This window comes from Trachemys scripta, chromosome 1 (genome assembly GCF_013100865.1).
Source record: "Trachemys scripta elegans isolate TJP31775 chromosome 1, CAS_Tse_1.0, whole genome shotgun sequence".
Classification (NCBI taxonomy): Eukaryota; Metazoa; Chordata; order Testudines; family Emydidae; genus Trachemys; species Trachemys scripta.
Window position 1 is genome coordinate 198,437,032 of NC_048298.1, and position 14,039 is coordinate 198,451,070.

At 39.1% G+C, this 14,039-nt stretch overlaps 1 protein-coding gene across 1 annotated transcript in view; it reads right to left on the minus strand.

Moving 5' to 3' along the window:
• Positions 1 to 413: 413 nt before the first annotated feature.
• Positions 414 to 14,039, minus strand: part of SYTL5 (synaptotagmin like 5) — a 139,802-nt gene continuing 126,176 nt past the window's right edge. The window contains exons 14-18 of the mRNA XM_034771544.1: positions 11,542 to 11,703; positions 6,661 to 6,769; positions 5,039 to 5,174; positions 2,572 to 2,780; positions 414 to 1,298 (exon numbers count right to left, since the gene is read on the minus strand). Of these exons, the coding sequence (XP_034627435.1) occupies positions 1,156 to 1,298; positions 2,572 to 2,780; positions 5,039 to 5,174; positions 6,661 to 6,769; positions 11,542 to 11,703 (759 nt within the window). The 3' untranslated portion in view covers positions 414 to 1,155. The remainder of the gene's footprint in view (positions 1,299 to 2,571; positions 2,781 to 5,038; positions 5,175 to 6,660; positions 6,770 to 11,541; positions 11,704 to 14,039) is intronic.

A 14,039-nucleotide genomic window follows, 5' to 3' on the forward strand; every position in this document is an offset into this window, starting at 1 on the left:
AGTACTATAAGTGCAAGGACTCATATTAGTAACAGTCAGCAGCAAAATCCCATTCGAAATCATATCATGGTTAATAATTAATAAATCAGCAGGATATGCTTGACTAGGATTCCAACCCATTCAGAAAACTTCCCCATTTAAACCCCAATTCAGCAAAGCAGTTAGGCATATGCTTAATTAAATCATTTCCTTAAATGTTTTACTGAATTGGGACTTAGTCCATTAAACCTGAAACAGCAGGTGTGGGTAAACGTCAGCATCTCATCAGTTATGACAGATGTTTGAACTTCTCTCCTCTTCTGTACAGTGATGTCTGAATTATTAAATGAGTTATAAGCAAAAGTTATAATGCAGCCATATGTAACGGTGCTTAGTTCTGGAAGCTACTTAGGGATGTATAATAATCTGTTTTCATAAGAGGCTCTTTGATCTGGGGGAACCGTAGCTTGCATTCTGAATGGTGCACTGAAATACACAACACACGCATCACTGCAGAGTAGAGCATTCCTGTTATTTTATATCCACACATCTGCTGCCTATTTCTAAATACCCAAATAATGGCTGCTGTGTGCAGTGTATCAGCTTTTCTTGCAGTGATGCTTGTTGCAAGGCTTGCTGTCATGCAGAGTTCAAATAACTGAACACGTAAACAGGGGGAAGGGATGTTGCTAATTATTCTTTCAGACTGCTTGGAATCTGGTGGTTTCTAATCTCATTTCAAATACCAAACTTTTGAGTTGCTTCAAATTGGCTTATACCATAAATAATTAGTCATCAAATGACTAAAGCATTTGCTTGCTCCATATTCTTCATGGATGTTGACACTAGTAGACCATATTTCTGCCTCTGAGACAAAGAAAGCTCGATTTATATTCTATATTCAGTATCTTTCTTACTGACTTCAGTAGGAGTTTCACTAGAGTAAGGAGCATTGTCTTAAGAATATGGATGCACGAAAGTGCAGAATGCATTATAATCCAACTCTGGAGCCTTAAAATCCAAGGCAAAGAGGAGTCTCTCTTCCCCACTTTCGCATATGCAAAATTACAACAGACTGAATTCCACTAACGCCAGGCATCCTTGTGGTACCCCACAACAGTTAAGAGTCACGTCAGCAAAACAGCTGGAGTTTATCCTTGTGCAAGCCATTTGTTCTCAGAGTCTGCGTTTTCCCATGCTAGATCTCAGCATTAATATACCTTCCACAGAAACTCCGGGATTGTCCATCATCGTTTGCCAGAGGTGCTGCTCTTCCCCGTGAGAATCCATCCAATCAACTTCCTTCCCGTTACTTACACCTGGCAATTGCAAAAACATGGAGAGTTTTGGCATGCTAGTGAGACGTAACTTAATATGGCTCCTTATCTGTTTCAAGAAGGTATATGCAGTGTAGTTGTAGCCCTGTCAGTCCCAGGATATTTGAGTGACAAGGTGGTTGAGGTAATATCTTTTATTGAACTAACTTCTGTTGGTGAGCGAGACAAGCTTTCGAGCTTACACAGAGCTCTTCTTCAGATCTGGGAAAGGTACTAAGAGTGTCACAGCTAACTACTTATGCTAAACTATCTGTTCAATCTTCTATTTAGCTGTGACACTCTTAGTACCGTTCCCAGATCTGATGAAGAGCTCTCTGTAGCTCCAAAGCTTGTCTCTCACCAACAGAAGTTGGTCTAATAAAAGATATTACCTCACCCACTTTATCTCTCTCAAGAAGGTACAGAAAGACAGCGTCTTCCTTCACTGCACTACTGTGTGCAAGACACTATTATCAAGCATGTGCCTTACAAAGATTATGTATTTTTCTGGTGAGGAAGGTTTACACTTATCTATTGAGGAAAAAAACCTGGCAGACCATTAAAGAAAAATAAAGAACAACAAAGAAACCAGAAGTATTTCATACGTAAATGAACAAAGTTTTTTAGAAATATCTCAAAAAGAATGATGCAATAGAAACTGTAAAAGGTGATTTGTCAGCCTGGGTTTGGCTGGGTTTTTGTCTGGTTTTGCTGTAAATTCAGCATCTCCCCATTATAATTTTAAAAAAGAATCTATATAAGCTTAAAAAACAAATAAGTAACATATGTATCTGATTTCCTGAAAGACGTTGGATTGTCATCAATTAGCTGAAAACTAAAGTCCTTTTGGTAGCCACAAAATAGGCATATCATGGGCAGAGGCCAGCAAAATTTCCCAACATGGCTCTATCCCACAACTACTGTCTCCCTAGCTGAGAAGGAATGGACGACTCTCTCTTCATAGCTGCCCCTTCATCAGCCAGAGGGGTTGCTGTTGAGTAACATGAAACTCTCATTTCTCACTCAGATGGTAAGAAGTGTTTCCATAATTCTCACAGTCCCGGTTGGCTTCGGAAGCATAGTTACAACAGGGTAGCAAACTAATGTTTCTCACTGGGTAGCATAAAGAAATAAGTTGCCTCTAGACTATTAAGCCACCCTTTTTTCATTTCTCATAGTTCCTCTGTGCCCCATATTCACAGCATTCCCATCCTTTATATGGTTATGAGATATGTGCTGAAGAAAGTGATGATTCCCAGTCAAACATGGCCCTTACCACTTCCAGTGCTCAAACGGACACCTCCCAAAAAGATGTTACTGGAGAGTGACTCCTTGTCCCAGACTGTCAGTTCTAGACATAAGTTGTGTAGATCCGTAGGATTCAAGCCACTGAAAGTGAAGCTGTGATTCCAGTGGGGGTTAACACTCTTCTTTATTACAGGAGTTTTATGTTTTGTTGCTTTGTTGTTATCTGGGAGCAGATATCTGAGGGGGACAGAAAGAAAGAGAAAGAGAAGGAAAAAAACAACAGGTAGATGAGACTTCACGTCAGTCATATTTATCATTTGTATTACTGTATCACCTAGAAGTCAACCAAAATCAGGGCCCCATGGTGCTGAGTGCAGTACAAATGCATAGTGAGAACTGTTCATTCCCTGATGACCTTTCCTTCTAAGTAGACAAAACAGAAAAAGGATGGAAGAAAAGAAGCAGTATTATCCCCATTTTACAGATGGAAAACCAAGGCAGAGAGAGATTACAACCCCAAATCAGCAAAGCATTTAAGTACACGTTGAAGTCCCATTGAAGTCAAGTTAAGCATATGCCTAAGTGCTGTGCTGAATTGGGACCCAAGTGACTTGTCCAGGTTGCCTGGCTCAGAGACAGGAATTGAATACAGCTCTCCTGTATCCCAGGTTAAGGCACTGACCTTAACCACAAAACTCTCAATTTCAATGGGATTCCTCCTGGAGAACAATGCTTCTCCATGTAAATAAGGGTTTCAGATTCATGGTGAGAAGCAACACTATTACATGATGATACACACATCTAACCTAACTTGGGTAAAAATAAGTGGGTGGTAGGGAAGGAACATTAGCAGCTTGTCAGTGGATGGTATTATCCCCTATGAATTGAAATAAGCTTATGTTTACATTTACACCAGAAGCCTAATTCCTCACTAAAACACAGAGCCTCGGATGCGCTGAAGTCTGACAATTTTTTCAATTCCATAAGCTTTATATTTTAACCAGAGTACTCTTTTCTTGAAACTCTGTAAACACAATATATTATTTTCAAAGTCAGAGTAGTGGATAAATCTCCCTGATCTGTACCTACCCTTCCCCCAGTACAGTTTATGGGTTCATCTCAGCTATAGAAAATATATTTATATGTAACCTGATGGAAAATAGTTTGTCCAAGGGAAATTGGTTCAAGCTCCACTTACATAAAACAACCCATGCCAGCAACAACAGATGTGTGTGATGAGCTAGCCAGAGACAGTTCACAGTGTCAGCAACAGCAATGTGCTGCCAATTCATAAACAAGGGAATCCAACAACAAAAATTCTCCTTAGCCTGGTGTAAACTCCACATCTCAAGTGTGTACGAGCTGCAGAGAGGAGAGTGAGGGACCAGACAATCTGTTTCTTTGTTTTCCTATTTTAACAAAAACACTTTTCTCATAGTTGTAACCAACCATAGAGAAAACAGCACCTGGCAAACCAATGTAAAATAAGCCTATGGATTGCTCTTTGTGCCTAAAAAAAAAATGTACTCAGTACATTAATAGTACAGCACTTGGATCATGTGAATGGGAGGTGCAGGGTGAAAACCTTACAATGAATTCTGGGTATATCTGCCCCAGGAAAACTTGCAAAAATACATTTGTCACTTGAGACAATTTGAGGTACAGCAGAAGCAAAACATTTTTCCTTCAGAAATATTTTTATAACCTCAGGAACAATTGACCACTCTCAGAGGAATGGTTTAGCTGGTCTGGAGAGGAGGTGAATCCATATGGGGCATCAGGTTAGTGGTGAAACTTTATCAAGGGGTTCACTTCAACCAAAACATGCAGACTATAACCAACACAACTATATGTAAAATAGGCAACTATGAAAGCTTTTATTGACAAGGACAATAGCAAGGAGAAACACTCTTGTCAGCTGTCCATATTTCACTCATTTACCACCTTGAGTGCCATGCTCACATTTATGATGAATCTAGTATAATCAGTCATGCAGGATTATGGTTTTTTATACAAATATAAGTGTGTTCCTACCGCAAATATTTACTGCTTATTCAGGGATACTAACTTCAGACTCTAAATGCTAAAAAAATAAATAATATAATGAGGTATATGTATATAGCAAAAATCTGACATTATATATATGAAATCATACTCTATTACATAAATGTATATATCGTATGTATACATATGACATACTCATCTTTTTTTTAAAAAAAGTTTTACCTTTAATGTCAAATTTCAAAGCTACATTTTAAAGTCTACAAAGTAAAATTAATGCTCTGATTTAAAATCACATATTATGACCTAAATTTAAATATAGTGGACAAAGAGAATTTAAAGTAAAAATCCATTTTGAGGTGCAAGTTCTTTTTCAGGAGTAAAGTTCAGTAGCTATCAGACAAAAATGATATTGATCAGATAAAGTAGGATTCAATGCAAAAGCTAGTTTTACTCTTGATGTGCTATGCAAAATATGGGAAAGTAAAATTTACCCTTTAACAAATGTGTCAGAAGTGCCTCCTGACTTCACAGCTGTTAAATTCTTGGCTTCCTTGATGAGGACTTCCAACATACCCCCAGAAGGCAGCTGTGTGTTTCCTTTCTTTCCTTTTTTTAAACTCTTCTTTCCTGTACATAAAACAAACCAACAACAAAATCAAGAACTTAATACTGCATAACCAATTTGGAAATGTAAGCCTTTTTGGCCAGAGACTCTGGCACTTGTTTACTTCAACAGGATCATTCGTGGAGTGAAGTACTGCTTGTGTCTACAATCTGGCCCTTTATCTGTAAAAACAGTGGCGAAAAAGGAGGAGATCACCCAACACCTGGTAAAAAAATTTGACTCAAACATGGTCAATCCTTGACAGACATCACAGGGCTGGGCTATCCTAAGTCTCCAAGTACAAATATGGTAGTACTAATACATTGAAGAGAAAAGGTCAAGTTTTCTTTAAATCCTCTCCTCTTCTCTATTACAGATGACAAATAATACATTCTGAGTTGTGGCGGCAAAGAGATGCTCTTATCCAACAGTCTCCCCCCATAGGCAGAATCTGAAGCATTTCTCATAAAGCCTGATATAAAGAGGTATATGGTACAAGTTCACTCCAGAAGAGATACTTTGCTGCATGGAGTTTTTAAAATGATTTAGTTAAAATCTAGATTAATGAATATAAAAATTGCTCAGATCCATGTGCTGTGAAGGCCATTCATTCACACCTCTATTGTCACTGTGCTTTCTGAGTAAAATTAATACTTAAGAACTCAAGAAATCTGGGGCATACAAATTACAATATGGAGCAACTGGTTTCCTCAGACCAAAGACTATCAGATTATAGCAGAGGGCCTTGGAATTTACTGCTAATAAACTGAATGTAATTCATCTGAGAAAAGAGCCTAATATGCTACCAATGCTTGCAAAGTTGTATTGTGTCTTTTGGCAATAAATTCCTCTTGTGCTCAAATCTCTCTGCCTGTGGTCTGTGTGTATACTGTGTGTCCAAGCTATCTGGTCATAGCTACCTCTTTGGACCATCACTTCTCTGGACACTACTGCAGTACATGTAGTAACTAATAATCTTTTCCTCCACAGAAACACTGCCCATTTCAGAGGATTATAATGGACCACCCTAGACAATTCTAATAGGTGCCTAAGGGATATAATTACAGTAGGAGTAATGGGATGAAACTGAGTAAAGGAAATCGTAGACTAAATCATGTAAAAAGGTTCTGAACAGCGAGAGGGACTGTGCTAGCCCCATTACTCTGATCATCCATGTACTGTTTAAAACTAGATGGCACAAAGCACAACAACAACTCTGGATTAGAGTATTGCTTTGGATAATGACCGTCCTAAACCATGGCTATTGACCAGCTGGGTCTTTTTACTGATGTCACAGCTGTGCAACAACTCCTAATGGTGCATAAATGGCATCTCATTACTGGGGACGGGGGAGCAGCATCTTTCCTTTGAAAATTCCCTCAGATACAGGTGCCTAATTTATTGCCACAGAACTTCAACTGTCTGCAACTCTGTGACTTTATACCTCAGCTTTCATCATACAGGTTATTTCCAATACTCAGAGGACGCTGCCATCAATGTTCATTTTACCTTGAAACTGTCCGAGGGGAAGCATTAGGTTTTTCTCAGGGGGAATGTAGTGTAAAACAACTATCAGCTCTCCTTTATACTGAAGCCCGACATCCGCTGCAACCTCCAGCTGATGGAGAGGAAAGAAAAACAGAAATCCATCTAAGCTTAATTATTTACCCAGTTGTTTTCAATTATTTCTATTGTACAGGTAAGCCATGATAGATGCTTAAATGGGCCATGCCACTGCACAGTGCTCATAGCTAATTAGCCCTCACTGATTGAAAACAGACAGCCACATTTTTGAAAATTTCATAGTCGAGGGAGTGCAAAAAGCTCAGAAGAACAGACGTCATATGCCCTGCACTAGATGCTGTTCAGTAAACATAAACGGGAGAGAGAAATTCGGTTTATTAGAATGAAGAAAAATTCCAACCCATGTCAAGCACTGATTTACAGCAAACAAACAGATCCAAGTAAGCTGGATATATAAACTGTAGATACTTTAGGGCCAGATTCTGATATTAATCAACATGAATAAGGGTACCTTACTCCATAACTAGCCCCCATTGATTTCAATACGATTATTCTTGGAATAAGGGGGCATAATCTGGCCCTGAAACAGAACAGAGATTTACAGATATAAATATTACTTCCCAATGTCTTTTCCTCTTCTTCCCAAACATCATTTCTCAACATTCTGCACCTCTTTTTCCCCATTAAATTTCTCAATTCAGTCCAGAAGGAGTGTGCTCTATGCTTTTTTATAACATTAATTAAAAGCAATATTAGACTCATGTATTTTTTAATTTAAATAAGAAAATGGGTTATAAGGACATTTTTAAAAACTAGCTGCTTTTGTAGGCTTCCCCTACCCATAAAATTAATAAATCATATATCAGTAAACAGTGATTTCTCCTAGAGAAATGGAATACAATGGAGAAATTGCTCATGAAATACATTAAGTTCCCAATCCTGTGGAACATTTAAGCATGTACCTAACTTTGCTCACACAGGTAGCCCCATTGATGTCAGTGGGACAACTCATGCAATCAGAATGTACTTCATAAGCTTGGAACTTAAAGGTGTGTTAGATCCAGATACCTAGATCTCCTGGGCTTAATCTGAGCAAGGGAGATTGAGATTAGTATTAAGAGAAGCTTTCTAACTATAAGGAGGGAGGGCTCTGAAATAGGCTTCTAAGGGAGGTTGTGGAATCCCCATCACTGGAGGTTTTTAAGAACAGGTTGGACAGACACGTCAGGGATGGCTAGGATTATTTGGTCCTACCTCAATGCAGGGAACTGGACTTTCTGACCTTTCAAGATCCCTTTCAGCCCTACAATTCTATGACTATGATACATGAAGTGCTGCCCAGTATGACAACACTGAGTGATTGGGCAATATGCTATGCATGGAATTACATTCTGAGCACTGCATCAAGATACTGCACTGCTTATGAAATAATTGTACTGGTGAGAACTTACAGCTGAAACTTGTTCAACTTGCCTCCTGATCCCAATAACTAGGTGAAGAATTTTACTTTCAGGAAAAGAAATAACCTCAGAAAGATGTAAGGTGACATACAGAAGCTCAGCCTGCCTTTAAAGTTAGACTGCAGGTTAAGGCACTATCATCTGATTAATAAAAATATTTAGGGCTAGATCCTGCCATCTGCTCATACACAGGGAGGGGATTCAGAGGAAGGTGCAACAAACTCTATAGTGGACAATTGCAGAATAACCTGCCCATAGGGGAAAATTTCATTTTAAGACGAACCAAGGGCCGCACCCCACCCATGTACGTATTCGCGACACTGATACTGACTTGAACTCTTTATACATTCCATGGGCGGCGTACCCGAGCCCACTTATCCACTGATGCTTTAAAAACTCCCGCACCCCAATTTGGGTCTATGCTGGTTATGTGAGATGTATGTATCTTGTGATCCTTGTAACTGATACCTGTAATCCCTCACAACTCAAGCCAGACCCCAGATGTACAGTACCTTCCCTCTTAACTCATCTACATTTAATTTTAAACATTAACTTTAATAAAAATTTTAAATCCCTGTCTGCCAGGAAGCTTTATTATGCCCTGAAGCATGTGAGTTTAGTCTCACAACTTCCCTGTGAAGATGGTCAGAATAATTTCCCCCATTTCACAGATGGGGGAAGTGAAGCACTAAGTTAAGGCCCTAATTTTTAGAACTGACCTGCTCAAATTACCCAGGAATTAACACTCAGGTCTCCTGACTCCCAGCCCTGTGCTTTAACCCTAAAGTTATTCTCCTGACCATTCTGATCTAACCACTCTCCCCTTAGAGGACTGACCATCCAGCGCTCAGAGGACAAATGGATCTTAAAACCTTCAACATTTTTCTTAAAACAGCTGAATAGCATCAGATTACAACAAATGTCAACCCTTAGCAAAATTTAACTGGCGCTCTTGTCAGAGACATGGAGTTCATATTGTAGGACAGTATTCTGCCTAGCATATATATAAACAAACCAGATCTTTAATTCTGTTTGCAATAATTTGTCATTCAGAAAAAAACTCTTTTCTTTGCTTACCAACAAACTGAGCTACACTTACAAAATAATAATAGAATCATAGAAATGTAGGGCTGGAAGGGCTCTTGAGTGGTCAACTAGTCCAGCCCCCTGAGCTGAGGCAGGACCAAGTAAACCTAGACCAACCCTGACAAGTTTTTGTCCAACCTGTTCTGAGAAACCTCCAATAAGGATGATTCTACAAACTCCTTTGGAAGCCCAGCCTAAAGCTTAACTCCCCTTATAGTTAGAATTTTTTCCTAATATCGAACCTAAATCTCCCTTGCTGCATATTTAAACCATTACTTCTTGCCCTACCTTCACTGAACGTGAGAAACATTATTTCTGAAAACATTATCCAGATCATCCTAGCAGGCAAATGAGACATATTCTAGTTCTCTTTTATCTGGTAATAATGAAGCAGAATTAATAGCTCTTATAATGAGCTTGGAAATAATCAGACAGCATTTCCTAGTTGGAATGTCTGAAATGCTTAGACCTGATTACTTTTTGATCTGAGTGAAAGTGCTCCATCAGTGCCTTTGTTGTTATCATTTAAAAAAAAATTAAAATGATGTGAAGCTGAACAGAGACTGAGCAACAAGTCTTACAGTCCAGTAGTTTCACAACGTAACATTATGATCAGCCTCAAAATGTGAGTGTATCTCATGTAAAATGCTCAATTCTAAATAAGAGCTAAACCCTACACTAGCCAGTTCTGCTACAGAGAAATAGGAATGCTGACAAATACGACCTCTGCTCCAGGAATTGAGCCAGTTTTGGTCCCTCCACTACAGAAGGGATGTGGACAAATTGGAGAGAGTCCAGCGGAGGGCAATGGAAATGATTAGGGGGCTGGGGCACATGACTTACAGGGAGAGGCTGAGAGAACTGGGACTATTTAGTCTGCAGAAGAGAAGAGTGTGGGGGGGGGGATTTGATAGCAGCCTTCAATTACCTGAAGGGGGGTTCCAAAGAGGATGGAGCTAGGCTGTTCTCAGTGGTGGCAGATAACAGAACAAGAAACAATGATCTCAAGTTGCAGTGGGGGAGGCCTAGGTTGGATATTAGGAAACACTATTTCACTAGGAGGGTCTCTTCCAACCCTAATATTCTATGATTCTATGAACTTCTCCAAAATCAAAACAAAAGATTTAGTTTTGGGTCAAATGAAATGTTTTGTTCAACCCAATACTACATTTTTTCAACTTGAAAAATCTGAAAAAAGTTGTTTCAGGCCAACCTGAAATGATTTTTTTTTTTTAATTTGGTTTGGTGGCTGAACCAAAAAATTGGTTACTCACACAAGCTCTACTCACAACCACCTTCCCCCAGCCTGATCTCTGCACGTTTAATGAGTTTTTGCTCCCTTCTTTGTGGTGAAGGGGAGCCTAGAAGATTAAGATGCTCACTTACTTTAGCTCCCTTGCTCAAGTGTAACGATTGTAAATCACATCATTTATTTGACAGATCTGAGTGAGAGTGTTTCATGCTGCAGCAGCTGTCCCTGGTCGTGCTAGTCCGGGAGCATGCAAGCCAGTGAGCCTGGTGCCCGCTCTAGTGGTACAGCCATGCCAGAGAAGCTGTCGCACAGGCCTACTGAGTGGCAGCCTAGCGTGCGGCTGCTTTCGCCACTGCCATTCCCGATAGAGCCCTGCAGCGCCTCAGATATCCGCAGATATAAAGTGGGTGTCTATACAGGGCTCTAGGATTCTGATTAGTATAACAGCAAGCATCTTAGAAGCATATAATCTTAATGTTTATAAACAGCTCTTTAAAGTTGTTCCAATTCCAAAAACAAACACTTTAGCCCTCTCCGGTGAGGGATACCATAAGTGCCAGAAGACATAGCACATTAGTTAAGCACTATAGATGCCATATTCCATAGAATTACTGTTTTGTGTATCAAACAGTATGATGCTATAACCTACCTGTTAATTCAATATGAATAAAAGAGCAATGCCGAACCTCACTACCACAGAAAATTGTTAAATACTTAAAACTGATGCATGAAGAAAGGTCTATTCCTTTAGCGGGTGATTGTTTGAGAAAGATCCATTGTTTCATGTGCTATTTCTTTAACAGGTCCCTTTTGATTGTGTCTACTATTGGATGCATGTGTATATTTATTCTTTTAATAGGTTTGGTTTTGAATAGGCATTCATATATACTAACATAGACAGTATGTGTTGGTTTGTTAGAAGTGTTATTCCTTCACAGGTCCATCTCAGAAGCAGTTTATTAGAAATATATAATTTTACAGCTACACTTCAGTGGGGAAAAACAAAACAAAAACAAAACCTCATTGATCTTGCTTTACTGTTATTTCACTAAAACTGGAGAGCCTCACCTTGGGTTGAAGCACAAACCATTCATCTGTCTGATTTTCAAAATTCCAGGAGTCCAAAGGAATTTCCACCTCCCCAAGAAAGCTGTTGTGCCCAAATCTGTCATAGTGCCAGACAGAAAGCTGGAGGGTCCTGGTCTCTAGCTGTGTATGGCTGATGACATACTATTGAAAGACAAACAGAGTGGAGGATCTATTCAATGAGAGCCAAGTCCAGTTCCATAAGGGCACTATATAAAAAACATACAACCTTATCTTCATAAAGTACATGGTAGCTGACAAATGAAGCATGGAAGAGACATTTGTTTTCTTTCCAAGTGAAGATCAATTCAATTGCAGAAGGCTATTATTCAAGAGAGATCTATAAAGGATAACTGTTCACTTTACAGCCTGCATTTATCTTTTTACATTATTGTTGTTGTCACTTGTCTGTATTATTTCTTTACCAGATTATTTTAAGAAGTTCCCTTTGCAGTAAAAATCTTTATTTGATTCTTACACAGTAGCTTCCATGGTAATTAAATAGAACAATTAAGATAAAAGTCTATTCTATAACAAAGAGCCTTTATAAAAAAAAAAATTGGCAGCACTGTAATAAACTTTCTAAAGTGTCCCCTCTTCTCAGTAAAGTATCGCCACAATTTTTCAAAAGCCCAAATGGTTACAAGTGATAATAATTAAAATATATATTAACTAGCAGATTGTAAGAGGCCAGCTGTTACCCCATTAGAATGATGAGACTTTGCCTTTAAGGCCTGAAAAGGCCAAAAGGATTGATTCTAAGACAGTTTTTAAATGATAGTAATGGGAACAGTTAGGACAAACAGTTCTTCTGCTATTGAATCTAGCTATTTAGCTCTTACTCACACGTCTGAGTAAGCCACCTCTGTGAGAATATATATATATATATATATATATATATATATGAAATTTCATCAGATTGCGTAGATGGGGCCTAATGAAGTAATAAAGTTTGGAAGGCATGTTAGGATTGTCCTAGAGAACAGCGTTAAATGTGATCTTTGCTAAATGGATACTAACTCACTTTTTCCCAGTGCAGACCAGACGCAACTATACTATAAACCATTTTACAAATGGTGCTATAAAACAGGACCCCCTTGGTAAACAATCTGGCCAGACCAGGTGTATTTAGTTTGTGAAATGATTTTATAGCCAGATTAGGCCAACTACACTGGCCAAAAGCAACAGAGGGTCCTGTGGCACCTTTAAGACTAACAGAAGTATTGGGAGCATAAGCTTTCGTGGGTAAGAACCTCACTTCTTCAGATGCAAGTATTGGAAATCTCCAGAGGCAGGTATAAATCAGTATGGAGATAACGAGGTTAGTTCAATCAGGGAGGGTGAGGTGCTCTGCTAGCAGTTGAGGTGTGAACACCAAGGGAGGAGAAACTGCTTCTGTAGTTGGACTTTCTCTGTACACTGGCCAGAGAAGTTATATTAGCCCCTCTAACAGGAAACTTGTTTTAGTATATTTTTATTAGCTGCTATAGAAAAAAAAACACCCTGTTTAAGTATTTGGGGTGGGATTTTCAAAAGTACCTAAAGGACTTCGGAATATAAATGGGATTTGTGAGGTAATTTAGCTACTTTAGAAACTCCCATCACCCTTGGTTCCGAACTCACTGTAGAGGGTGTGACGTTACGCCCCATATCCTTCATAGAGATATTGTTATGAATATGGCATAACTAAGATGTTTTGTGCAAGATGGGTCATGTGAGGTATCATTGAAAAGATTACTATCTACTGAATGTGTTTATCCAATTTACATGCATGTATCATTTCTGTATCTGAAGTCAGGAATATTGACTATGTAACAATTACAACTGTGTGTACTTGGGGGAACGCCTACAAGACAGTATGAAATCAGCCTCTAAGAGTCATTAGGAAGAACAATAAGACTTGGAAGATACTAATCTCCCACCTTCCTGAGAAGCTTCCTGGGTTTCTGCACTACAAGGTCATGTGATAATGTCACCTGATACGGAGTACCACCTTGGACACTGCTAGTATTTTTCCACTGGAAACAAAGAATTCCCGACTTATGTAAATTCTATTTAAGGCTGGGAAGTGGGTTAACAAGGCTCTTCTCCATTGCCTCCCTGCCCAAGAAGGAAAACTTCTAAAAATACCTGAAGGAACAAAGCAGCGGAAAGGCAAGGGCTGAGTCCTGGCTGAGAACAGGTGTCTAGCCTGTAAAGAGACAACTGGAACTCTGAGCTGCAGAAACTCTGCAACCTGCCTAAACAACATTTAGGGTGAGAAATTAGTATCTGTAACCTGTTGTTGAGTGTTTTGTTTTATTTGCTCAGTAATCTGCTTTGTTCTGTTTGCTAACCCTTATAATCACTAAAAAATTACCTTTTGTCATTAATAAGCTTATTTCTTGTTTATTCCAAAACCCAGTTTGTGCAATTCATATCGCGGGGGGGGGGGGGGGGGGTGGGGCGGAAGGAGGCAGCGGTGCATATCTCCCTCCACA